The sequence below is a fragment of the Paramisgurnus dabryanus genome, chromosome 23 (genome assembly GCF_030506205.2).
Source record: "Paramisgurnus dabryanus chromosome 23, PD_genome_1.1, whole genome shotgun sequence".
NCBI lineage: Eukaryota > Metazoa > Chordata > Actinopteri > Cypriniformes > Cobitidae > Paramisgurnus > Paramisgurnus dabryanus.
The window spans coordinates 11,847,415-11,875,141 of record NC_133359.1 but is presented as its reverse complement, the minus strand read 5'-3'; the positions used below and the strand labels follow the sequence as shown (position 1 = coordinate 11,875,141).

Here is a 27,727-nt window from a genome sequence, read left to right as displayed (position 1 = left end):
GTACACTTTGGGGGCTTCGCCGAGGAAAAGGGGAATTTCAGTCACTGACTTTCCCATGACTGGTGATCTTTTTCGAGATAACGGGAGAGGTCGATGAGCATATTTCTGGTGTACAATTTCATATGCATTGGCAATTTTTCCTGTTTTGTCATCACAAGGAATGCCTGATGAAAGCGTCTCTGAGGCGGCAGTAAGATAAAAATGAGAAAATAATGCACATGATAATTTCAAAGTGTACTATTTATGCATTTGGCAATATTATAGTATAGTACATTCCAGTTATACGGGTTTTTTATCAGTATGTGTTTTATCTGTATCAGATCCAAAACTTTTAATTCTTCTAATGCAATTCCAACTGACCAGGAACAATGAATATATTAAAAACTTATAACTGTGGCTTTAAACAGATTTTAGGATTATTTTTACCTGAAAGAAAGAAGCTTAGTGCATTTGGGAATTTCAAACAAACAGGTAGGCCTATGTGGCAATCTGTTATTACCACCTATGTTATTATACCCGCCCCCCAAAAAAACATCTAAAGACATAAAGAATTGTTGTTTTGTGATAAAACCAGCAAGTAACAAGAGACTGTGGGTAGAATTCACCTTACACAAGCTCCAGTTTCAGGTTAGGGAAATTATCAACACCTTATGTTGTAAAATTATACTCTGATGATGGACGGGAGCCCTCGTCTGCTTTGTAGACCCCGCAATTATTATTGTTCACGAGCTGGACGACTTCAAAGGAGATGCCTGAGTGACGTCACCTCAGAGTTCCACAATATTATTACAGGGAGAGAGAGAGAGAGAGAGAGAGAGAGAGAGAGAGAGAGAGAGAGAGAGAGAGAGAAAACCCTAATACTTCGTCTCGGACGATGAACAGAGTAGTTATAGCAAAAGGAGTCTAAGCAGACTATTTTGTGTTGGTAAGTTCAGAAAATTACTTTTATAATTTCTAAATATTAAAACGTTAACTTTAGATGCACTTTATTCTTGAAAATAAAATCCTTATAATTAAATACTAGTAATTACTACCAATGTTATGCTTTTTTGCTCAATTTACATTTCTAAATTTGAAGTCGTAATTTTGAATGAATTACTTTCGTAGTATACACTTTTTTCTGTCATTTAATGTATATGACACTATAGGCTTCTTTGTTCTTGCCGTTCGTTATTGCAATCGTGTGCCTAAGTTTTATAAAGTAACTCGCTTGCAATGACAACTCCTGGATTGTCATATAAAGAAACAGAGGAATTTCTGAATAGAGAAATTATACAAAGTAAATTATAAATACATGGACGGTGAGATAATGTTTGCTATGTAATGTCGATTTTCTCACACATATTGGACTGTCTTGTGCTTCAAGGACCCTGTTGGAAGGCTGCGGGATTCCGCGCGAGACCGCGAATATGTGGATTATACGCCACCTGCTGGTATTTCTCATGCACTTTTCACTCGGGAGCTTTGCACAGCGATTCTCCAACGGATTCTATTATCAGGACATAGTGAATGGAAATGGCAATGGGGAGAGTATGTTCATTTAATGTGAAATAATACAATTATTTTATAAATATTGAAGTATATAGGCCAACAGTTTGTGAATCTATTTAATACTACGGAATAGCAATTACTAGTATACTGTAATCTATTTATTAACTATAATATATAATATAGCACAGTATTATTTCAACAGAGGTTTTGGATGTTACCTGGCCCAATATAAAATCATTATTCTTCTAGAATAAGGCCTAAAACACACCATAGAGATGTAAAATAGTTTTTATAGTAAGCAATTGATGGTTCAGATGATAGATTACTTGTAATAAAAACATTAATATTTATTTTGTTTTACACTTGCTGTTTTCTTAAGTGTTCCCTTTGTTATTATTTTTTAGTTTTTTACCACAGAATTCGTCTCCACGTTGAGTCTCCTGAGCCTCTGGTGTCAGCTGTTCAGGGGAGCAACGTCACCCTTCCCTGTCATTACCGCTATGAGCCCGAACTCAGCACGCCCCGCAGAACGCGCGTCAAGTGGTTCTGGCAGCCCGTGCATAGCGGAGAACAGGAGCGTGACGTCATGGTGGCCATAGGTGCACGTCACCGGAGTTACGGAGACTTCAAAGGGCGCGTGCGGATCCGCCGAAGCGCCCCGGGCGACGCGTCCCTCGTTATCAACCCGCTACAGTCGGATGACACTGGGCGCTACCGCTGTGAAATTATCGATGGTCTGGAGGACGAAAGCATTACTGTGCATCTAAAGTTTCGAGGTGCCTCCTATCTACAATTCAGTGGAAGTGTACTTACAGGAAACAATACTGTAGTATACTAAAGTATACTAGTGTTTTGATATGTAGCAAATAAGCACATTTTGCTTTTCTTACCCACAGGTGTGGTGTTCCCCTATCACTCCTCTAGGGGGCGCTATCTAATGAACTTTCACGAGGCTAAAGAGGCATGTGAACAGCAGGATGCCCACCTGGCCACTTTTGACCAGCTTTTCGCTGCTTGGGAGGAAGGGTTGGATTGGTGTAACGCTGGGTGGCTCGCTGATGGGACAGCGCAATACCCAGTTTCAGTGCCACGAGAGGCCTGCGGTGGTACTGAAATGGCTCCTGGTGTAAGAAGCTATGGCATTCGAGACAAAGATCTGGACCGATTTGATGCCTTCTGCTTCACTTCGTGCATAAGGGGTAAACCATGAGAGATCATTTTTTATGTAATGTAGAAATAACAATATTATAGGTTTATGTCACAACATTAAGACCACCTGATGTGCATTGATGTAATTTCCACTGAAACAGGAAGTTAGTCTTATCATAGCCACAATCTGATGAGAAGCTGAAGTGCAGAATAATTTCATAACATTTTTTTGGCCGTATTGGCAGAAGTGAGAGACTGTAAGTTTTAGATCTTTTATATATTATTAATGCAAATCTTATCAATGTTTTGGAGCACACTAGTTTTTAGATTTACATATAGACGGTTTCAGCAGTAACAACATAAACAAGCGGCTGTCGCGGTCCGCACGTAACTTCCGGTAAACTCCGCTAAGAATACATAACAACAAAGTTTAAACGTAGTTTATTTATATAACAAGCAAAAAACAACACATAGATTACATAGGAAACCAAAACATTTGTTATTTTCGACGAGGCATTTGTTCAAGAGATCAGTTTATCAACTAGTCAGACCATTAAAAAAACGAAACCGGAAGTAAGGTTCAGATCCAGACGTGTATCACGTGCATCCGATGAAACGGTCTATACTAGGACAAGAAACTTTTATGGGGACTTTAAAAGGACACTCCACTTTTTTTGAAAATAGGCTCATTTTCCAGCTCCCCTAGATTGAAACATTTGATTTTTACCGTTTTGGAATCCATTCAGCTGATCTCTGGGTCTGGCGGTACTACATTTGGCATAGCTTAGCATAATCCATTGAATCTGATTAGACCATTAGCATCGCGCTAAAAATAACCAAAGAGTTTCGATATTTTTCCTATTCAAACTTGACTCTTCTGTAGTTACATCGTTTACTAAGATCAACGCAAAATTAAAAGCTGCGATTATCTAGGCCGATATGGAACTATACTCTTATTCTGGTGGAATAATCAAGGATTTTGCTGCCGTAACATGGCTGCAGCAGGCGCAATGATATCGATTATTATGCCAGAATGAGAGTATAGTTCCATGTCGGCCTAGATAATCACAACTTTTCTGTTGTTCTAAGTACATGATGTAACTACAGAAGAGTCCAGTTTAAATAGGAAAAATATCGAAACTCTTTGGTTATTTTTAGCGCGATGCTAATGGTCTAATCAGATTCAATGGATTATGCTAAGCTATGCTAAAAGTTGTACCACCAGACCCGGAGATCGGCTCAATGGATTCCAAAACTGTAAAAATCAAATGTATAACTCTAGGGGAGCTGGAAAATGAGCCTATTTTCAAAAAGAGTGGAATGTCCCTTTAACATACATTTAGTTCTGGTGTATATTGTTGTGTTTTCTATCAGTCCATTTTTGACAAACATTTACAATTTCCCAAGCCACGGGCTGAACAGGTGTTTTACATTTCTTAAGCAGACAAATATTAATTAATGTAAGGCTCTGTTGAATATATTGTACATATGGCTGCAATTGTCTATTGTGGAAAATGTTCTTACTTTTACTTATTTACTGTCGCAAATATAAGTTGAAGTTGACAAGTTGGGAAGACCTGCCAACAAAGATCAAAGGATCCCCTTTTTCCGATGTAATCAGCCATACATATGTTTTAAAGCTGTTAGACTTTATTTGTCAGCTTTATTTTGTTAATGCAGTCCCCCAAAAATCTTAGCTCACATATTACACATTTTCTTAAAGTGAGGTCATATTGTTTCACACAAATATGTGACAGTTTACAGATTTAAACTATTACACTGTCAGAAAAACTGGTAAAAATGGTCTCTAGCTGTCACTGGGGTGATACCCTTTAGAAAAGTACACCTAAAGAGTACATACCAAACGTACCTAAATGCTACATAAAAGGACCCCAATGACAGGTTGGAACCATTGTTTCTGACAGATGAGTAACTCTCCTCTGTTTTTATACGTATTTTTTATCAGGGGAGGTCTACTTTCTGGAGCATCACCCCAAGTTGAATTTCACAGAGGCTGCAGAGGCCTGTGCCGGTGACGGAGGACGTATTGCTAAAGTTGGGCAGTTATATGCGGCCTGGAGGTTTGTGGGATTGGATCAGTGTGATGCCGGTTGGTTAGCTGATGGGAGTGTGCGTTACCCAATCATAGCTCCAAGAATGAACTGCGGTCTGACGGAACCAGGAGTGCGGAGCTTTGGGTTCCCTCCAAAGCATTTAAAACATGGCGTATATTGTTACAAAGTCCGCTGGTGAAATACAAAATGATTTTGAAATGTTTAAGCACTTCTTTCCATTCTGTGAAAAATACAATGGACATTTTAGTCATTCTTTTGTACACTACTGATACTCAAGTAAAATTATCGAATGTTTTTTTATGTGGTTTTGTGAAATGTGCTGGAACTCACAAAAATAATATGTTAATTGTGCTCATTGGGATATTTACAGTTAAAAAAATATGAATTGGCCAACCAGTATTTGTGTAGTCATCATACAGTACTTATACAGTATAGTTCTGCAATGTTTTGGTGGTGGGGCCTTCTTTTTTTATTTTCTAACAGAATCTTCTATTAATCTTCCTTCTTAATAGAAATCTTAATGTGACCCTGCCTGTGAAAACAAAGCATACGTCATTTTTGTATAACGTAAAGTGCATTCTGTGAACATATAACCTTGATATCTTTAATATTGAGTGATTAAGGTCATGTCAAAGGTTGAAATCAATGTGAAATCAATGACTAAAATCAAACTAATGCTCTTAATCTCTTTATTAGATTTAAAGACATTTTACAGACTAGTCCACTAATACATTCATCAGCTACTACCAAATTTTATAGCATATGCATGACTGCTTTGTATTGTGCTTATCATTCAAAAAACCATAGATCCTCTCAATAAATAGTTTTTTTTTACCTCACAACTATTCTGTATGCCTTTACTTTATCAATTTAACAAATTGTTAACCACCAGGGGGCAGCCTAACTTTGGACAAGAAGCAGTAAATCTACACACTCGGTCCAAAAGCTGCCTCATATTCTGAAGTGAGTCTGTAAGTAACGGTGGCACTGAGGTTCTATTTAGAAGTGAACCCCATCCCATTTAGGAGGGGTGAGCTACTACCGAGCAAACAAAACTACTTCAGAGCGTCAGAGATGTGCTGTATTTACACCTGGCTCCCAAACATGGAAAGAAGGCGGGGAAGAGCAGCACATAAAAAGACAGCAGTGTTCCTCAGCCTGGCTTGTATAAAGATATCCGGTGTTGAGCAAGTCAGGTAAATCAGCCTTCAGGGTTTTTTCCTTATCCCTTGAGAAAATGTTATAAAGTAAGCACTGTGTGTATCTATGTGTCATGCCTGGTAGCTTTTCCGTGACCATAATTAGATGAATTTTATATAGTGTGCTATTGTTGTTTGTTAGTTTAGCTTATTACACGGCGCTCTAAAATGCTTGATTCTGATTGGCCAGTCGCGACATTGCATTATTCCAAGGTAACAACCGCCTTGAAAAGCACGCTAATATTGAAGGTACAGTTTAGTATATTAATATTTTTTAAATATAAATATGTATTTTAATAACATATATGTTATATTCAGAAATTATTAAACCATATTATTAAACCATTGGCTTTGAACGATGCGTTAAAAATGAGCAAATAAAATATTTCAAATCATTTAACGTTCCTTACTTCAACGTTACTTATGAGGTAAATAGTCGTGTTATAAGCGTTTTCTGTGCTTAATTCTGCGTTAACAACTTGATGTTTTAATTTTTTTATACATTGTTTTATGTTTAACCTACTAAAAATCCAGCTAAGACCAGCATAAGCTGTTGAGCTGGTTTTAGCTGGTCTCCCAGCTTGCTTTAAGCTGGTCTCCCAGCTTGGTTTTAGCTGGTATTGCTGGTGTAGCAAGCTGGTCTAGCTGTGTTTTGGTCAATTTTTAGGCTGGTCTAGCTGAACTTAGCTGGTCAGGCTGGAAGACCAGCTGACCCACCAACTTGACCACCTTTGCCATGCTGGGAGGACCAGCTTAGACCACCTACTTCCACCTTAAACCAGCTAAAACCAGCTACCAACTTATGCTGGTCTTTGCTGGATTTTTCAGTAGGGATGCTATTTAACACATTTTTTGTTGTTTTAACACACTATTTTGTGTTAAAATGAATAAATGGGACAACACAACCCTTACGAAAATTAAGCCTGGTTTTACTACAGTTAAGACAAAAAAAATAAAAACTACTTTGACTATTTTCTACATTAAATTATCCTACATAATGTAAAGAGCAATCTGTGAAAATATAACCTTAATATCTTATAGATTGAATGAGTAATGTTTTGTCAAAACTAAAGATTGAAATTAATGATTGAAATCATATTTTGATGCTTATAATCCAAAAATAAGATTATGAGTTTTAAGACTGGATTTCCCAGACAAGGTCACATTGGCCAGTAAAAAGATCATAGTAGAGTTAAAGAGCACCTATTTCATTGCAAAAACAAAAATACATTTTGTGTATTTGGTATAATACAATGTGTTTGTGTGGTTTATGGTTAAAAACACATTATTTCCCACATACCGTACATATTTGAAGCTTCAGATTTCACTCTCTTCCAGAAACGCACTGATTTTTCACAAAACTCTGTTTTCCTGATTTGCCAGATAATCTGTACGTTGTGATTGGCCTGATTACCTTTGACGTCAGCCGGAAATCTGACGCTCCTTACCATGTTTGAAAGATTCAGTCACAATGCAATGCTAACAGGAGTTAACTTACAGGCTGTGAGTCCGAAGCGGGAGGAATTATCGGTCTTGTCAACATCACAAATCCCAGGAAGTAAACGGTTGCCTACAATCTGTGTGTTGTAGTCCAAGAAAAGAGTGCATATCACACCTTTTGCATATCGTTAAAATATACTAATACACACTTACACACCAAAGGAAATGTAAAATCGCGAATCAGACAATTGGTGCTCTTTAACAGAGAATACAGCATGTCTTTCTGCCAAGTGTTTTCATCTCTCTCTCACACATATAAATTCACTACACGTGATATTAGGAGGTAATAATTTTTATTGACACACATTTAGTCGGTTTATTTGAGGGATTCAAAGGCAAACATTTAAATCGAGCAAAACAGAGGCAAATGTAAAATGTTTTCTCATGTTCCTGTCATTGTAATATGGATGCTTATCAATGTTACTATACAAAATAAAACAATGTCTGTCAAAATGGAAAAGTACAGGAGCCTGCTTATCATAAAATGATATTCTGTAGAAGCTACAGTCCCATGACATTTCCTCCAGCATCGTACACAATCATCACCCTCATTTCTAATATTGCTATAATTTATTTATTAACTTCTAGAAGTCTGGTTCTGAGACTTGAGTTGAGTTGAAAACACCAGTGAATTAATACATAAAGGAAAAGAAAATGCATTGCACAAGATATAACTGCTACTAAATCATACTGAACGTAAGCAATCGTTGTTTTCCAGTGACAGAATGATCTCACAATTTTATTTTATTCTTTCAGTTTTAGTAAACCTTTGTCTATATTATGCATGCTGAGACAGGACTGGGAGATTTAATTTTTCACAGTTTCACAGAGACATCTTAATCTCTGTGGTCAAACTAGACATGTAAACTACGACAAACAACAAAACAAATAAAAAGACACATCTCAGTTATATAATTTAAAATACTAATGCGCTTTAATTGTATCCAGCTGTAGATATTAAAGCCTTTTGTCTGATTTTCAAGTTTAGTGACCTTTTATGGTCCAGGGGGATTCCCTTTTTATCTATTAGCCTATACAGTATATCTATTAAAATTAACATTGTGCTCAAATGGAATGATCTTATTTATTGTAAATACTGTAGAGTAGCATTATATTAGATTTGATTCATTTCCAATTTGTAGAGTTTTGAAATAGTATGCAAAAGGTGCCCCAGCATACTAGTTTTTTTTATTTAAGCATTTTTTGAGCTAATATTGCCAACAACCATAATGGAGGTATAATCATTTCTTATAGTTCCTTCTGTTTATGGCTGTCTGACACATGCAAATTGATAAACCAAATTTTAAAATAGTATGGTAAGGTACAAGGGAATCTATAGTTTCAAGATTTTAGTAACCATTTTAATTTCTACATACCTAAAATCCTTATAATGATATTTCTCATTACAAGGATTTTAAAATTACAGTGTAGTGTTGTAGGATTGGGATGGAAAAATGTTGACAATAGTGCCACCTTGTGTCTTGAAAGAAAATCTTACAAATACTTGAAGTGATGGAAAAAAGAAAAAAGTAAAATTCTGTCATTATTTACTCACTCTCTTGTTGTAACAAGACTGATCAGAGACCCCATTGACTTCCATAATAGGAAAAAAGAATACTATGGAAGTCAATGGGGTCCCTTTAATGCCCTTATTGTGCTTTTATTTTATTGTGCTTAAGTAACAATCGTTTCTACAACTAAAACTCAAGGGGCATTTGATTTTTTTAATTCAGTCTGTAATAGATTTGTTTGTATCCAGCAATTGCAAATTAAAGATAGGGAAGTATACATTTCATTTAAATGAACCCAAATCTTGGTTTCCGGAATTCAGAAATGTTTGTCATTACATGAGGTTGGTCCCTTTCAACATTACCTTAAGGTAAGTAAGGCTTCTGTACAGATTATACTATTTTGAAGTATTTGCCTTTTCTCTTGTTTAGAGGATCTTTCTTCGACTGTTGACTGCTTTGGGATGTGTCTTGAGGGATCTTTTGCGTAGCCTGTTGTTTGTTTCACCTGTTAAGAGAGATATTATGATAGCTACACACATAGTAATGTTGACTTTTGAGGACAGTCTTCTTCATATGGTTATAAATGACATGTTAGATTCGAATATAAGACTGTGATGTTAACTTTCAGTGTAATCCTAATGTAGTACTTGTTGTCCTACACTGTATATTGTTTTTAGCTGCTTTAAAGGGTCACTCCACTCAAATATGCTAATTTTCCAGCTCCCCTAGAGTTAAACATTTGATTTGTATAGTTTTGGAATCTATTCAGCTGATCTCTCGGTCTGGCGGTTTTAGCATAGCTTAGCATAATCCATTGAATCGGATTAGACCATTGGCATCGCGCAAAAAAATAACCAAAGAGTTTCAATATTTTTCCTATTTAAAACTTGTCTCTTCTGTAGTTACATCATGTACTAAGACAGACGGAAAATTAAAAGTTGCAATTTTCTAGGCAGATATGGCTAGGAGCTATACTTTCATTCTGGTGTAATAATCAAGAAATTTGCTGCTGTAACATAGCTGCAGCAGGCGTAGTGATATTACGTACTGCCCGAAAATAGTCCCCTTGGCTACTTTCAATAGTAGGGGACTATTTTCAGGCGCTGCGTAATATCATTGCGCCTGCTGCCGCTGAAAATATCTAAACACTTTGGTTATTTTTTGGCGCGATGCTAATGGTCTAATCAGATTCAATGAATGGTAGCGCCAGACTCGTAGATCGAGTGGATTTCAAAACAGTAAAAATCAAGTGTTTAACTGTAGAGGAGCTGGAAAATTAGCAGATTTTCAAAAAAAAGTTGAGTGTCCCTTTAAAGGTGTTGTGTGTAGATTTTTAGTGGCATCTAGTGGTGAGATGTTGTGACCAACGGCTCATCCCACAGCAAATCCCTCCCTTTCGAAATGCATAGTTAAGCTACAGTAGCTGCCACAGGACAAACACGTCATCATCTGTGACAAAAACGCGCTATATAGAACAGTTTGCCCCTTTGGGGCTACTGTAGAAACATGATGGCATGATACTTCCATGTAAGGAGACCCACAGTATATGTAGATAAAATCGGCTCATTTTAAGGTAATAAAAACAATATAGTTAATTTTGTAAACTCTTTATACACCCCTGATAATATATATTGTTTTGTATATTATATTGCATTTCTGTCAAGATATTCTTCTTAAATTAACACAATGCACCTTTAAATTTTAAAACAATTTCAACTTGTGAGTTGCTGTAACAAACAAGTGCTTACCTATGCATTGGACTTGAGGCTCCTCCCACTGACCATCTGTCATGCACCGCACCACAGAAAGGTGGCGCTGTGTGAATCCACTATCACACTGGTAGCGTATGATCGAATGAACAGGGTAGCGTTCTTTGCGGTTGCCTAACATCTTGGCATTCTTCACTTCAGGAGGTGATGAACATGTGACTACAGTTACAAAAAACAAAATAAAAACAGTTTATACACATTTATCACCCATCTGTACTCATGAATTACAATTAAAGGTATAGCGGAAGATTTTCACGAATTATTTAAAAGAACCGCCCCTCGATATTTTTTAAAAAATGCTCCCGAGAGGGAACGCCTGTTAAACGCATGCACGAGACCGAGAGAGAGCATGCAGGAGCTCAGTTCTTCTCTTCGCTCTGTTTACAAGTTTCTGTCGGCATGTTTACTGTGTCTGTGCGGTTCGTGACTTGTGCCAGGGCTAGCATCGCAAATCATAGCTTACATCAACTTTTACTAGCAGTGATTTTAAATGGATTTCTCCAAATAGCATGACAAAATGTACCTTTCCAGTAGAAACTTCGCGTGGGAAGCCCAACCTGTCCTTTTAGCTCACGCCAGCGTGTGAAATAGTCTCCCATAAACATTCTGGTCTTGTTTCTTTATTTATAGTCCTTTCTCTTCTTGTCATACAATTCGTAGACACTTTTTCTCTTGCGACCCTCAGACATTTTGATAAAAACACAGTGAGAACGCGACCTTCAATGAATGGTTGAAACCGTAGCACAACACACATACACGTGAAAGTGCGCATGTGCAGAAAGCGACCGTAGAGGCGAGCACGTACGACGGTTATACGTCAACATATAACCAGAATGATTGACATCTGGGATGACCAATAACAGTGGTGATCCACCCGGAAAACGAAAATCTTCCGCTATACCTTTAAGTATCTTGACATAGCTGCTTTAATTGCAATAATTACTAAATACAACAGCATATATCAGTAGTGAGGACCGTTTCTGTGCTGAAGTTATTGTCTATCACCTCTTCTTACCAGGTCCTCTCTTGCAAGTAAAGGGAAGATGGTAGTTGCAAGGCACGTCATTCCACTTGCCATCTTCATGCCATATCATTACAACACAGTCTTCCCCTGTGCTGAAATAATTATCTGGCTGGTTGGGTCTCCAGTTTCTATATTCCTGCAAAGAATATAACACTACTTGAAATTTTGATGTATTGCTTGCTTTCAAAGTATTTAACCTTGAAGTACACCTTTTAAATCAAATTAATGATTGAAATGTGGAACTGATCACAAAACAGGTTAAGTTAGCATAAAAATTTATATTTAGCTAATATATAATAAAGTTATGAATTATTTCTATTTATGCATTCCCTAGGATCAAACCCATGTTCACATAGGTACACACAATTTGAACCATATGAGTTTAGAAACGGATCTCACCAAATTGCTTCCGTCTGTCCAACGAAACTCATTTTCCACGTCTTTGTCACTGAGTCCGATCCATTGGTAGTTTTGAGCCTGAGCTGGGTGATTGAGAAATGTATAAGCACTTCAATTTAAGTCAACAGGTAGGTCACATACTCATTGGAGATAAGACTCTACTCACTTCTGACAAAGTCTTGTTCTTGCTGAGAAAATATGCTAACCAGATTAGCATTTAGCTCCTGACAGCGCTGCTCAGCATCAGCCCAGGTTAAACGCTCATCAAAGTGGATGTAGCAGCTGCCCATGAACTCCATCCACCCCTCAGCACATCCCTGTAGCACTGGCAACGTAGAAGAGCAATGAGTTTACTTATATTTATTAGGTTTTATTTAAGGGTTGTTTGATTAGGCTAGGCTAGCAAGACTCACTCAATGCTGTAGAAAGCAAGATTAGTAACCCTTATGTGATGTTGTTTAATACTATTCACATGTTAATATGTAGGTAAGTTAAAATAAAGCTTGTACCCTCAGTGGCAGTGGGATCCTTCATAGCTTCTGGTGGTTGTAACGAGACTGAAGGAGAAGTAATGAATGCTGAAATGGTGGAAGGTGTGGTTTCCGCTGGGGACTGATCAGTGACATCAAACACATTTGTGGTGCTATGAAATTCCTCATCTGTTACTGGTAGATCATCTGTATTTTTGGCACTTAAAATGTTACTAGGAGTGATTGAGGTGCCCATAGCTGAATACTCATGACCACTGACCTCTCCACTGAACTCCACAGATCCACGACCCTGTTCCGTTCTAGTTGTAGATCCAGAGACAAACTCAATGATTTCATCATCTGTTAGCATCACAATCTTACGATTTAATCTCTCAGGGTGGCCAGATATATCACCTGATGGGTGACTGGGAAAACCAGATGCTGAAGAGGCAGAGCCAGAACCACTAACATCTTTTAAGCTAAATGGAGAAACACCAGACAATTCCTGTTCTCCAGATGGTATTGCAGTTAGATCAGTCATTTCTGTGTTCAAGAATGACACACTGAATAAGCCTGAACCACTAATGTCAGCACCACTGTACATGCCGCTTGATCCGGAACTGATAGCTCCACTTCGGAATACTAATGGAAGGCCACTAGCTTCTAAACCGCTAACTTCACTGCCGGAACCTGATGGAAAGCCACTAGTTCCTGAACCACTAATTTCCCTGTCGAATCCAGATGAAAGGCCACTGGCTCCTGAACCGCTAACTTCACTTCCAAATCCCAATGCAATGTCACTAGCTCCTGAACCGCTAAATTCCCTGCCAAGTCCTGATGGAAGGCCACTTGCTCCTGAACCAATAACTTCACTGCTGAGTCCAGATGAAAGACCACTTGCTCCGAAACCACTAATTCCACTACCGAGTCCCGATGGAAGGCCACTAGCCCAACTTCCTTCTTTATAGAGTCCAGATTCTTCACCAGATTCTCTGTCTCCAGATTCTTGGCCTAAATTAATGTAACCACCACTACCTTCTCTTGTCTCCTGAGGAAGGCCTGAAGCAGAGGTCGCCAAAATGAGTGTGTCTGCACCCTCAAGAAACCTCACAGGAAAACCTGATTCGTGGCCACTTTGGCCAGAACCAGATCTTTCCCCACTTCCAGACATACATTCAGAACTTAAATGAGGATAGCCTAAACCAGATATGTCCCCAGAACTAAAATCACGAGAGCCTGATCCTGAGCTTAATCCAGATATGTATCCAGAACTGAGATCAAGATGATAACCCAATGCTGACCCTGATCCAGAAATGTCCCCAGAGCTGAGATCACGATGACCTGATGTAGAGCCCACTCCAGAAATGTCCCCTGAACTGAGATCAAGATGACCCGATCCTGAGTCTGATCCAGATATGTCCCCAGAACTGTGATCAGGATGACCTGATGCCAAACCTGATCCAGACATGTCACCAGAACTGTGGTCAGGATGACCAGATGCGGAGCCTGATCCAGATATGTCCCCAGAACTGTGGTCAGGATGAACAGATGCGGAGCCTGATCCAGATATGTCCCCAGAACTGTGGTCAGAATGACCAGATGCTGAGCCTGATCCAGATATGTCACCAGAACTGTGGTCAGGATGACCAGATGCAGAGCCTGATCCAGATATGTCCCCAGAACTGTGGTCAGGATGAACAGATGCGGAGCCTGATCCAGATATGTCCCCAGAACTGTGGTCAGAATGACCAGATGCTGAGCCTGATCCAGATATGTCCCCAGTACTGTGGTCAGAATGACCTGATGCGGAACCTGATCCAGATATGTCCCCAGAACTGTGGTCAGGATGACCAGATGCAGAGCCTGATCCAGATATGTCCCCAGAACTGTGGTCAGAATGACCTGATGCGGAGCCTGATCCAGATATGTCCCCAGAACTGTGGTCAGAATGACCTGATGCGGAGCCTGATCCAGAAATATCCCCTGAACTGTGGTCAGGATGACCAGATGCGGAGCCTGATCCAGATATATCCCCAGAACTGTGGTCAGGATGACCTGATGCAGAGCCTGATTCAGATATGTTCACAGAAATGGGAGGGACAAGGGGATGAGCTGTAACATATACATAAGAACATTATCACCACTCTGTATGACAATAGTGGACCAAAGATTTGCAGTAACTACTGGAGATATCTAACATATTTTATACCAGGATCTGGCAGCTCTGTTTCTGTCATGTTAGTTTTCAGATCTGTCTCTGTAGCATTCACCATATCATCCTCAAATGTGTCAGACAGATTTCCTGAAAATAAATAAGACAGTGAAAGATCACCAACCTTGCTTTAGATCAAAAACTTTTACATAGTAAATAAGGGTTCAGTTTCAGTTAGATGAACCTATTTACATTAACTATTATAATAATTTCATATTATATTAAATCCTTGTTTTGGTCTTTACTGTTGTGTGATAATGTTGTATTATGAATCCCTAACTTACCAGAGGTCACATTGTCTTTGGTTAACTCAAATCCCAGGTTAGGATTAGCAGTGGCTACTTTGATCACTTCCTCTTCCACCACTGAGCTTGTCTCAGTAACATTGGGAGGTTGCGATAGGGTTTCTTCTGTACCAGTAATATTGATCATCTCTTCGGTCACTACCTCTCCACGGACCTCACCCTGTGTGGTCACCTGTTCAGTGTACACTGTGGGGCTTAAAGTGACTGTAGCCACACTGAACGTGGATTCAGTAGTAGTAGTAATTGTTTCAGGGAATAGTGTGGTCTTTGTTGGAACCTTCTCTTCTTGCTCTGCAAAATAATAAATAGTTTGTGAGAATAGCTGTGTGCTCAAATTATTTATTAAACCACATTAAAAAAACGTATTAAGTTGTTATACTACCTTGGTAACAGATTGCATCATAGCGAGAGTCTGGTAGCGGGTAGCCAGTCTGATTTGGAAACAGGTAAACAGTTCGTACTCCCAAAAGGCCTCCACCGCATTGGGGTCGACGTATGTTAATAGGGTACCGCACGCTCCTGTCTGCTAGCCAGCCAGCGTTACACACATCCATGCCAGTCATCCATGCCAGGTACAATTGACCTGTGGTGGCCAGTTGGGCTCCCAGCTTTGCACACTGATCTTTAGCTTCTGGAAATGTAAACTTGTCCACAGAGAAGGAGTAAAACACTCTGCCTAAGTAACAAAGAGAATCCATGAAGTAAAAACAATAGAAACAAACTCTGGCCTTGTAGTTTGGAAATACGGATTGTGGTACCTGACATTTTCTCTGCAAAACAGTAGACATCATAGGTCTCGTTGACATCTCGGACTCCATATGTTCGTATACCTGGAAAGTTTTCCTTGTCACCATAACAAGGCTCTCTTGGTTCATGAATGGGATACCTTTAAAGAAGTGTATCAATTGTGATCATTGTTATTTCTTGAATTAATCATGAATTATTAAAATTACAATTGTCCAAGTTAACTGCTGTTGTTGTTTAATTTAACTTTTGAGCAGATAAAAAATAGACCAAAATGTTGATGACTCATTCTGCAAAACAGATTTTTGTCAAATCAAAAATTTTGATTTCATTACCTCACAGTTTGATCTGAGAGCCAACCAGCATCGCATTGATGAAATCCATCATCATAGGCCGCTTGTAGCTGATCAGGAGTTGCAATAACAGCACTGTTTTGGATGCAGGCTGCCTTTGCTCCCTCGAATGTCAAGGTATATCGGGTAGAAATGGCTCGGTAGTGGAACACAATACCTGCACAGACGTTTTCAATAAATTTCCAAGCAATGTGGTCGATAAAAAATAAACTAGTTGACTGAACTGACTAATAATGCATTACCTTGAACTTGCATTTCCACTGAGTCATAGTTATCTTCAATGCCTTGCATGATCTCACACCTGTAGATGCCAGAGTCATTGGAACGGAGTACTGAGATCCCAATGGTGGCATCGGATGGCACCGTGGGGTAATTTACCATATGGACCCGGTCCACGTAATCTGTTTCAACCTTTACCCTGCCTCCGGTGGCAACCAGAATAAGGGTTATCTTGCCCTTGTATATGTAGCTCCACTTGATACGGTGGGACAGTGGGGCAATGGTTGGGGCTCCAGGGTCATGGACAGTATTGTCTTGGAAGTAGCAGGGGATAACCATACTCCCCCCCAGATGGGGCCGAAGGGGCTGTTCCACAGGGATGCTTACACTAATGGTGCTGTCCTCATCTGTGAACAAAGTTTGTGAAATATAATCCATATCCATCTTATTTTGCAGAAGAAGAAAATAAGCAATTTTTGTGAATTTACGAGACTTCTGATTTGTTAGCTGCTTTAGGTATACATTAAAATACCTCAGTATCTGTAGCGCTAAAAATGTTCACCTATGATTACGAGCTTTTAGTACTATTTAGCACCAATTTTTGAAAGTGTAACACAGCTAAAAATTATTCAAAGCAAATGACACCAGAAGCCAGACACATTACATTTACAAATGGCCACGCCCACTTTTAAGTTAAAAATATATCTATATACATATAAGAATATCTGTAAAAAATTTCAAATACATCCCAGCAAGCAATTTTGCATTTAAAAGACGCCTAATAGCCGTCCAAACACAGACCAGACGTCTAGGCTTGTAAAACAAGACAAAATCAGTGAAATTTAATAGACAAATTAAATAAAATAAATGAATAAAAACCAAACAACTTGTAATCACTGCTGACTGCATACATGATAGAATAATATACATATAAAAAGTAATTTTATCAAAATAATGTAACCAAATTCAAGTTTACTTTGGCTAGAAGTGGGTTACTTAAAGGCGGACTGTTTGGGCCTATTGTTAACCTAGACGACAAAATGGCGGCTATTGCTTGCTGGGATATATGTATAAATATAAAGTTCACCTACCAGACATGTCTCCAAAAAACACTGGTGTGCCGGTAATGACACTGAGGCCTGCACATAGCAGAAGCAAATTTAAAGACATGTTTCACCTAAAAAAACACAAAAATATTATTTTGAATTATTAGCAACAACACCTTTCAAATATAGTTTTTTCATTTTGTTTAAATTAACATTAATTTTATAATATCCTAACATTTTGTTTCAGATGATTCATGCATCAGTTAAGAAGGTTTCGGCATCCTTGCTACTTTTTGCCACTTATGGGTAATAACCTTTGGCATAAGACAGTATGTCACAAATATGCCTTATACCACAGTGACCTAGAAATATCAGATTTTCTGTGTGTTCTTAAACTTTTGGACTTGATATTTTTGACCATTGTAATAATGCCAAAACATGATCCCACAAAACAGCATTGACACAGAGCAAAAATTTTACTAGTAAATTTCCCTCTCTCTCCAGGACTTTTACACAGCCTGACTATGCTACTGTATGAGGGGTGGAAATTTGGAACAGACTGGAAACATGGTGTCATTAATTCACTGTCTCATTGAAACATTCACACGTACACTCTTTCCCTCCTGTCTCTAAAGAAGAATAGTTCACTGTTTGTGCAGCAGGAAGTGTTTGGGCATGGTAAGTGGAATTTTAATCAATTTTGTGATATGTGCTTGGAAAAATACCATAACATTTCCTACATACAACATGTAGATTTTTTTTTAAAGCAAACGTTTAGTCTAAAAATGAGCACAGCACAGTGTATCTTTCACTACTTTGCCTAGATTTTGCTCTTTGGCTGTTAGTCAAGTTTTCTGAATCAAGCTGCTTTAAATGCACTGAGTGACTGTAGGGGACCTCCGTGCTGGCATGGCCCCGAAGAGGCTTTTTATCATACGCCCCTAATCTCAGGAAAGTCTTCTGAATTAAAATGAACAAAGACAACACTTCCATAATGAGTTTACTGTATGTGCTTTCATTTAGATAGAGAAAAGCATGCATTTTGTATACTGTAGATTTTTGCTATTTTTCTATAACACTGCGTGTATTTATCTTGTGCACATTCTGAACAGAGAGTATATTTTTACACTGCATGCTAAAACACACACAAATTTGTCTGGGGGTGAGAAGCGCCACATTCAACATCTGCTTGAAATGTCAACTTAGATGAGTAATGGAGAATATCTTCCTTTATAAAAATCTGATTGATTTCTAGTTCAGAATAACTACATTTTAGTTTTAAACATTGCTCCAAATATCTTTTATACTTTTATTTATTTTATAACTTATGGAACAACTTGAGGATGAGCAAATAATTAAATACACCCAATCATTTTTGAGTAAAAAAAAACTTAAAATACTTAACAGAAGTTTCAATATACCAATTTGAGTTTCTTTTTGTATGTTGTCTGCCTTAAAGGAACAGTTCGCAAATTTTTTGCAAGATTTATTTGAATTTCTTCTATAAAACAAACCAATTACAATAAAGTTGGACTGGAGTCTTTAACCAAAAAGTGCTCTATACAAATCGTTCCAATTTCCAGCTCTAGTTTGGCTCAAAAGCCAACTGTGTCAAATCACCTTCCCGCCCTGGACACACACACTCTGTAAAATGTCCAGTCATATGTGCCTTTCAAACCCTGTTTAAAAAATGCAACTTCAGGTATATTCTGGTCCTGTAGAGCAGGGGTGGAGAGAAAACGTCCACAGTATAACCATTCAGCCGGTGTGGTATGATCTCTACCCATCAGGCACGGGTCAATAAACAGAGTTCTGTTCATACTGTGGTCTGTGCTCGTGGACTCAGGCCCGCATTAAAGCTAATGTAAACACTGCAGAGACTCTTACTCACTAAAGCCCAGTAAGACCAGAACACTGTCCACATTCACACACAAGGTGTGACAGGTAAGCAGGTCTAATGTAATAAGGTATGTCATAGCATTCATACATGCTGATACATTGAACACATACTGTATAACAAAGTTGGTAGTCACTATAATTGCTTTGGGTAAACGCGTAAACAAAAATTACAAAAATGAAACATTATAATGTGTACTTTGTGATATCTATAACGCAACTTGCTTAACCTTATCATTTGAATCTTACAAGATGAAATCTAGATAAAAATCAGTTGATAAATGAATAAAAGCCCATGATGAATTGGAATTGCACAGGGCCTTCATACAAAATAGCATAGTCTTTTTAAAATCAAGCATTGCATATATAAATATAGAAATTTATAACAAAAATAGTTATGAATGTTAAAATAAACTTGTGGAGCAACACCTTCATTACAGCACTCATAAATAACAACAGGACAAATCAATAAATATTTTTTCATATATATTAAGGAAGGGGTAATTGATGACGGGCCATTGAATTATAAGAAAATATTATTATTACTATTTTTATTATTTTAAAATATTTCAAATGACCGGTGTCAGTTATTTTGCTTATACCACGGTTACAACAAACATAACTCTAGTGCCTATTTTTAAGACATTTAAAAAGTTAGGTGTACGGTTATCGAAAATTATGCATACTCATGGAACATTTCTCAACCAATCAGAATACAGCATTCAACAGACCCATGGTATAAATTAAATTAATTTTTAAATATATATAATATGTATGTATATATAAGGACCACTATATATGTATGTATGTATATATATGCGTAAAATCATGAATAATGTAAAAAAAACATTAGGTAATTAAAATTTTCCATAAATGATACATACAGTATAACTAATAATGAGTGTAACTATAAAACAAACTATTTCAAACTTACCTATGTTGAAATATCCCTTCTTGTTGTAGTTGATTTACCAATGTCCTTGTGATTTGAGTTAATTTGTCATTTGGGAAATTTTCAAATTCAGTTGTGTTTTTGGACTGCTTGCCTTCCCTGTGGGAGTCAGGAGCAGAAAGGGACCTTATTCAAATCGAACACAAGTTTAGCAAAGTAAGTGAGAGAGAGAGAGAGAGAGGGATAGAAGGGCGAGAGAGAAGGAGTGGGAGTGGGCATCTTTTGAGCCCCTGAGTGGCACACTGAGTTTTCAAATCTAAACTTTACCCATAATGCACAGTCCATTATTTCAATAGCATTACTTTTTTTGCTTTAGAGGCATTAGCTTTTTTAGCAGTAGAAGTTTAGTTTAGAATTTGTAATATACAATATGTTTGTTTTGGGCATTTGCTAAAACAGTGATCAGAAAAGCTCTGCAAGTTTATATGAAACAGATTGTTTTGGAGAACTGCACAAGTACCTGGTTTAATATGAGGCAGTAAATCATAACTGTAGTGTTTATGCTTGCAAGATTCTCTCAACCAAATATCAGTCTGCTTCTGATGGGACTGGAATTTCACACTTTAGTCTTTGAAATTGTGGTTCACCAAAAACCGGGATATCAGCAATTACAGTATATGTCCTATACATTTTACCTAAAAATTTTAAAATCCAACCTTTACTTTCTCTTTTGTAAGTATCTAGATAAAAGTGTCTGCTAAATTAATACATGTAATGTAGATGTAAAATTTTGATAAAGCAATAAAGGTCCATGGACACTGTCAGAAAAAGGTACAAAAGCTTTCACATTATTAATTATACACTCACCTAAAGGAGTATTAGGAAGACCTGTTCAGTTTCTCATTAATGCAATTATCCAATCAACCAATCACATGGCAGTTGCTTCAATGCATTTAGGGGTGTGGTCCTGGTCAAGACAATCTCCTAAACTCCAAACTGAATGTACGAATGGGAAAGAAAGGGGATTTAAGCAATTTTGAGCGTGGCATGGTTGTTGGTGCCAGACGGGCCGGTCTGAGTATTTTACAATCTGCTCAGTTACTGGGATTTTTACGCACAACCATTTCTAGGGTTTACAAAAAATGGTGTGAAAAGGGAAAAACATCCAGTATGCGGCAGTCTGTGGGCGAAAATGCCTTGTTGATGCTAGAGGTCAGAGGAGAATGGGCCGACTGATTCAGGCTGATTGAAGAGCAACTTTGAGTGAAAAAATCACTCGTTACAACCGAGGTATGCAGCAAAGCATTTGTGAAGCCACAACACGCACAACCTTGAGGGGGATGGGCTACAACAGCAGAAGACCCCACCGGGTACCACTCATCTCCACTACTATAGGAAAAAGAGGCTACAATTTGCACAAGCTCACCAAAACTGGACAGTTGAAGACTGGAAAAATGTCTTTTTTCTGTTGAGACATTCAGATGGTAGAGTCAGAATTTAAGAGAATGAGAACATGGATCCATCATGCCTTTTTACGACTGTGCAGGCTGGTGGTGGTGGTGTAATGGTGTGGGGGATGTTTTCTTGGCACACTTTAGGCCCCTTAGTGCCAATTGGGCATCGTTTAAATGCCATGGCCTACCTGAGCATTGTTTCTGACCATGTCCATCCCTTTATGACCACCATGTACCCATCCTCTGATGGCTACTTCCAGCAGAATAATGCACCATGTCACAAAGCTTGAATTATTTCATATTGGTTTCTTGAACATGACAATGAGTTCACTGTACTAAAATGGCCCCCACAGTCACCAAATCTCAATCCAATAAAGCATCTTTAGGATGTGGTGGACAGGAGCTTCATGCCCTGGATGTGCATCCCACTAATCTCCATCAATTGCAAGATTAGCATGGTGTTTCTAATAATCCTTTAGGTGTATCCTTTAGTGTACCATTTAGGTGCAGATATGTACCTTTGAGGTACCGATTTGTACTTTTAAACCCTTATTATTCCTGAAAAATGCTAAAATAATGCCTTAAAAGGACACAAATTGTACCTGCTGTCTTGATTGTATCTTAAAACGGTTTACATCATTCGAATCACAAGAATTTCAGCTTTCCAAAGATATGTGACATGTTTAGCCTTTTTTCTTTTTTTTGCTAGTTCACCTATAAAAGTGGATTTGGATTCATTCAGTACATCAGTGAGACAAATAGCATAACTCAGATATGGGCAGGAAATGCAAAAACAATATGGTTTTGAACTTATGACCCCAATTTGTTCTGGTTAAGGAATATGTTTAGCACAGGAAGTGAGATAAGACCTGCCTAAATACATACAGTACATACATCAGCCAATTTTTCAGACATTCAACGGAGATTAGGCAGAAATTGTGTCAAATAGCTTAGACATGCTTGAATTTCGGATTGTATGCACTCTGCATGTTCTCATAGTATTCTTCTACAATGTCCAAGGCCACAGATGTCGATACGCTACATTAAACGCGTTAACATTATATGTGCGGTATTTACTTCGCCTGTATACAAAACTCTGCAATATATGTGCCATGTGTGCTATAAACCATGGAAACTAATTTGCTTGGTAAATCGTGTAAGAGTTGAACACAAATATGTATTGTGTCTTGTGGCACAGGCCCTGCTTGTTGAATCTATACTAGCACGTTGTTGCTGCATGTACATTACGAAATCTAACAACCCTAGAGGTCTCTCGAGTGACCATTTAGGTTTACCAATGTTCAGACCTTAAAAAAATATTGGGTTTTTATGAGGTCAGTGAATTGCTGGTTTTGTCTCGGCGTAATGGTGAGACGCTGACCCCATTACATTCTGGTGCCTCTTGGTTTATCACTGTTGTGGTTTAGGGCCAACATTTTACAGTGCCCTGGAGTCCATTAAGAGCAATGAACAGGTAAATTGATGACATCAGCTAAATTGCATAATGAATAGTATTTTTGTTGCACAAATTGTTTTAATGCTTCAGAAACCTTAATGCGTTTTTAAGAAAATGATGAATATATTGTTTGTAGGCTAATTAATAAACATTGTAAAAATTGGTGTTGCCTTATTTTTTTAAATACATTTTAAAGTCTTTTCAATTACTATTTCAAATTTTGTGATGAGTTGCTTAAACAAAAATGTAAAATGTAATATGACTTATTGGTGACATTAAATACAGACTATGTATAGATACAGGGGCGTTGCACAAGAATTCGGGCCCTATGCATAGGCAGTCCTGATGGGCCCCCATGCTCCACCCCCATAATATATTCTAGACTTTTCAAGGGCCCTCTCTTCCTTTTGGGCCCTGGTAATCAGTACTGGTTTTACCCCCAGTCCGACGCTCCTGTGTAGATGAACTGACCTAAAGTAAGCTACAATAAATGCACTGTAAAAAATTAAATGAATTTATGGTTGCCAGTAACTTATTGTAGATATACATTTATGTTTTTTTACTGGCAACAGTTTGTTCAAAGTTAAATGAACATTATAAAATGGCCCGTCCTTCATTCTGATTGGTTGAAACGCGTTCTAAGCCGTGGTAAAATCAGACCGCATTACATAAGTATCACTGCGCCACTGTTGCTGCATACTGATTTATGAAAATACACACCACAGTCTTTAATCTCATTTTTGTAATTTTTCTACAATTGCACATTTTTTTGCGATATTCAGATAAATGTCAATAAATATTGATGAGTCATCTCGTCAATAAAGAGAAAACGCTTCTCTTTATTGTTCTTTAACATCAAATCCATATTTCCGCTATTCTCCACCAGATGGCAATCTTACCCAACTTAAAAACTGACGCATTCCCTCAACACTAAAACACTGCGTAAGTTTTGATCAGGCTCTGAATCCAATCTCTTACAAAAGTTCTTCACAAAAATTTAATTATCTCAGCTTTTATCTAAAAATTTGAGAGGTGATAAGAAAACAAATGAAGGTAGGATGAAACGTTTTGGGTTTGTTTGTTTGTTTGTTTGAAAGCGGAGGGTTTGTTCTTTCATCTAATATATTTTATGTTTATTTAAAGAAGAAAATTTTCTTGGAAGGCATTAAACTAAAACTGGGTGGCAACTTTAAAAAAAACGCTGATGGGGAAAGAGTTAGGGTTAAACATGCTTCCAAGCATATTTGATCATCACTTTAACAGTTGCACAAATGTTAATGTATAAATTAGATGAATTTAATTACAACTTATTTGTGTTTTATTTTATGAAATCCTGCTATGCGTATGAATTAACCGTTTTATAAAAGCAATAAGCCCCTCAAAGCAGTGGTGTTACAGTGCATTTTATAACAGCTAAGGGGGGTTTAGGCACTCCGTTCGAGTCGTACCTAACAACGTCCCTTAGCTGTTCTAAAATGCACTGGTAACCCACTGCTTCTTGGGGCTTATTGCTTTATTAAACATTAACAAGTCTTTGTCTATAAAACTGTAAGCATTCTGGGAACCAGAATCAATCCTTTTCAGTTTTTTCCTTCAGATTTTTTTCCGAGAATGCTTTGCATGAGTCTGTTATTTTAGTTTTATTCTGTAAAGAGAAAGATTGTGTCGAGACAATTATTGTGACACAGTCTATAATTTCTCTCAAATGAAAATGAGAAACTTTGGATGGCTACTACTTCGCAGGACTGCATGTTTTTGGGCATCAGAACTGACAGAACATGTTTTTTTTTAGGTGACAAATTTCAAGCCAGTCAAGGACCGCTGATGTTGCAGTTTTGACATGAAGGTGAATAAATAATGGAAAAAAAATGTTGTACAGTACACGGTCTGTATATAGAAAAGGTTCTAATATGTACATTTAGTACCAATTTGTAACTTTGAGGTACTAATATGCAATCTTTGGTACCAATTTACCCCTGAGGTACTATTTTGAATGTATACTTTTCGAGAAGGTACTGCCCCAGTGACAGACCTTTATTTTTGAAAATGTTAGTGTTAGTTCTCAAGAGCACTAACAGTCTCCTTACCAACCAGAAAACTGCAGGCATGGTGTGTTACAGATGAATTGTGTTTTTCTAATGATGACTAAGTCTCTGGTCAATGAGGAATGCTAGAGCTTTAAATATATTTACATTTAGTCTTTGGCAAACAATGAATGGAAAGTGATTAATTGTGCAAATATGCTAGATGTCTGCTTCATGTCTAAATATGGACACCCAGGAAATGGTAGGCATCAGTGTACTAACAAAAAAAATTATGACCATATATGACCCTGTCTTTGAAATCCAGGATAATGTATCTTAGTCTAATTATAAGATTAGGAGCATTAAACACTGAATCTTTCAAGGTTATGTTTTTTACAGAATGTTCTTTACACTATGTACTGTAGGATGATATAGAAAAGAGTTAATGACTTTAGCTGGAAACTACAGTAAACAGTGAAAGATTTGGTCAATAACTGGGTAGGGTTTAAACACAACGATTAATTTCTTTTTTTGTAGCTATCTGAAGATTGAATGACAAGCTGTAGTGATTCAAACACATCTAAACGTCCTCTCTGACCCCACGAGCAGGTCTCAAACCCAAAGCCGTTCTCATCATCAAGTATACCTCATATGACGCAAGAGCTTGGCTGAACAAGCTCGCTTTAACTCTATTCCCATCTCTCCTACTCAACAGGGTATTGACACAGCTTTTCGGCGTCCGTTGAGGGGGAAAAGCAGCCTTTTTACTGGGTTCCATTTAGATGAATGGAGGCATTATGGAGATATCAGAGCCACGGACCCCTGCTGCTGAATATGAGCATGCAGTGGGTAACTGTCAGGGTATAGGGAAGTTATTTTTTAAACATATGTATTAATATAAGTTATTTCCAATTACATTTGTGCACACTCAGAAAAAAGGGTACTATTATTTAAAAAAAACTAATAGCTCTTTGTGAAGAGATTCTGTAGTTTAATTGGTAGTGCATTCCATTAGCAGTGCAAAGGTCAAAGGTTCGATTCCCAGGGAAAACACATACTGATAGTTTGAATGCAATTAAATCACTGTAAAAAAGTGTCTGCCAACTGGACTGAATTTAAATCATTATTCTAAATAATTTAAAAAGGAACACTAGGGTTTGCAATGGCATGAGGCTGAAGAAATCATGAATGTCAGACTTTACATTTAGTGAAATATTTTTAGATAAATGTTAATTTTAAGCCATACATTTAATATCAAATGTTTCAATTAGAAACATTTAACTCTCATATGTTCTAATTTAAATCTTCTCGCTTCTTCATAGGCCTCACCATGGAGCCAGGGCTTCTGTCTTGGTCTGAGCAGCATTACATAATCACAGGATCTGTGTTTGAGTTTGTATATTTTTTTCCCCTTTTAATCTGAACACTGAAATACTTATACTGCAGTACAAAACAACCTTTCATGTTCACCTTAAATTAAAATATTACCTTAAAAGAAAAACAAATTACTCATACCAAAAACCTCTTAACACACAATTATTGATACTCTGGTCTGTGTGGATTTTAAACATTTAAAAACCACCTTAGGTCATTTGTAAACCAAAAGAAATCTTTTTAAAGTAAAATTGGGGTGATTTTTGCATTACATTTTTATTCAAAGCCACTTACAGTTTATTACAAGAAATACATTTTTATCATTATACAAATTGTTAGTATGTTCATATACTTTTAATATAACAAACTATTTACAGATTTTTAAAATTGTAAATTTAGATGAATTTGTATGTAATTCAGGAAAACATAAAAAATACTGTATAAATAATATAGGCTATTCATATGTTTTAATCATGTTGATACAACAATGTTGATTATTTGTAAATAAACACATATAGACCTTATCATGTAATATAGACCTGTCATAGACGTCCAAATGACGTCCAAAAAAATTACCCATTTCAAGGTTAAATGTTGACAGTAAATATGACTTCCAAGTAGTGTCATGGTTGGACATCCAAATAGTGGACCGTTTGGACGTTGAATAGATGTCCATGGACCGACGGACCCAATATAGACATGATCTGCACGTCTATCCAACGTCCAGTGTTTAGTGGGTGGCATCACTGTATCTCTCTATTACAGACGTGCTAATTGACATGTCCTGAATTGCACAGCTTTATTTGAGACGACGATTTAATTTCCACTAACACAGAAATTACAAGACATATGTTCTTTAGGGTTTATAATTTAAAGTCAGTTTTAAAATGTTAAAAATTGTTTACTTCGCCTGGAATCTTATGAGAAGTGGAAGAGTGGGATGATGTCATAAATAGTCCTTGTTGATCTGTATTGATGAATATGAGATACTTTTAGATTTTCCTTGTATCTTCCAAATGCGAATTTTATCAGTGTTTTGGAGCACACTAGTTAATAGATATCCTTAATGATAACACATGATTCTAAAAGCAATCAATATTTTTCAATCAATACTTCAGTGTAAAAAAATACTTTTGATTTTATGGGTGCTTTTTATAAATCTACA

At 37.3% G+C, this 27,727-nt stretch overlaps 2 protein-coding genes across 2 annotated transcripts; one reads left to right on the top strand and one right to left on the bottom strand.

The window, feature by feature from the left end:
- Positions 1-813: 813 nt before the first annotated feature.
- On the top strand, positions 814-5,547 carry hapln3 (hyaluronan and proteoglycan link protein 3). The gene is made up of 5 exons (XM_065291854.1): positions 814-925; positions 1,367-1,530; positions 1,896-2,267; positions 2,388-2,690; positions 4,607-5,547. Exons 2-5 carry the CDS (start codon positions 1,410-1,412, stop codon positions 4,891-4,893), a joined length of 1,083 nt encoding a protein of 360 aa, XP_065147926.1. The 5' UTR covers positions 814-925; positions 1,367-1,409; the 3' UTR covers positions 4,894-5,547.
- A 2,143-nt stretch (positions 5,548-7,690) lies between these two features.
- Positions 7,691-20,450, bottom strand: acanb (aggrecan b). The gene is made up of 14 exons (XM_065291835.2): positions 20,297-20,450; positions 17,512-17,597; positions 16,444-16,827; positions 16,184-16,358; positions 15,863-15,990; positions 15,487-15,780; positions 15,084-15,395; positions 14,797-14,889; positions 12,627-14,699; positions 12,284-12,442; positions 12,118-12,200; positions 11,710-11,854; positions 10,674-10,853; positions 7,691-9,430 (listed from the first exon to the last, which is right to left on the bottom strand). The coding sequence occupies exons 2-14, from the start codon at positions 17,588-17,590 to the stop codon at positions 9,351-9,353; spliced, it is 4,185 nt and encodes a 1,394-aa protein (XP_065147907.1). The 5' UTR covers positions 17,591-17,597; positions 20,297-20,450; the 3' UTR covers positions 7,691-9,350.
- Between the last annotated feature and the right edge of the window lie 7,277 nt (positions 20,451-27,727).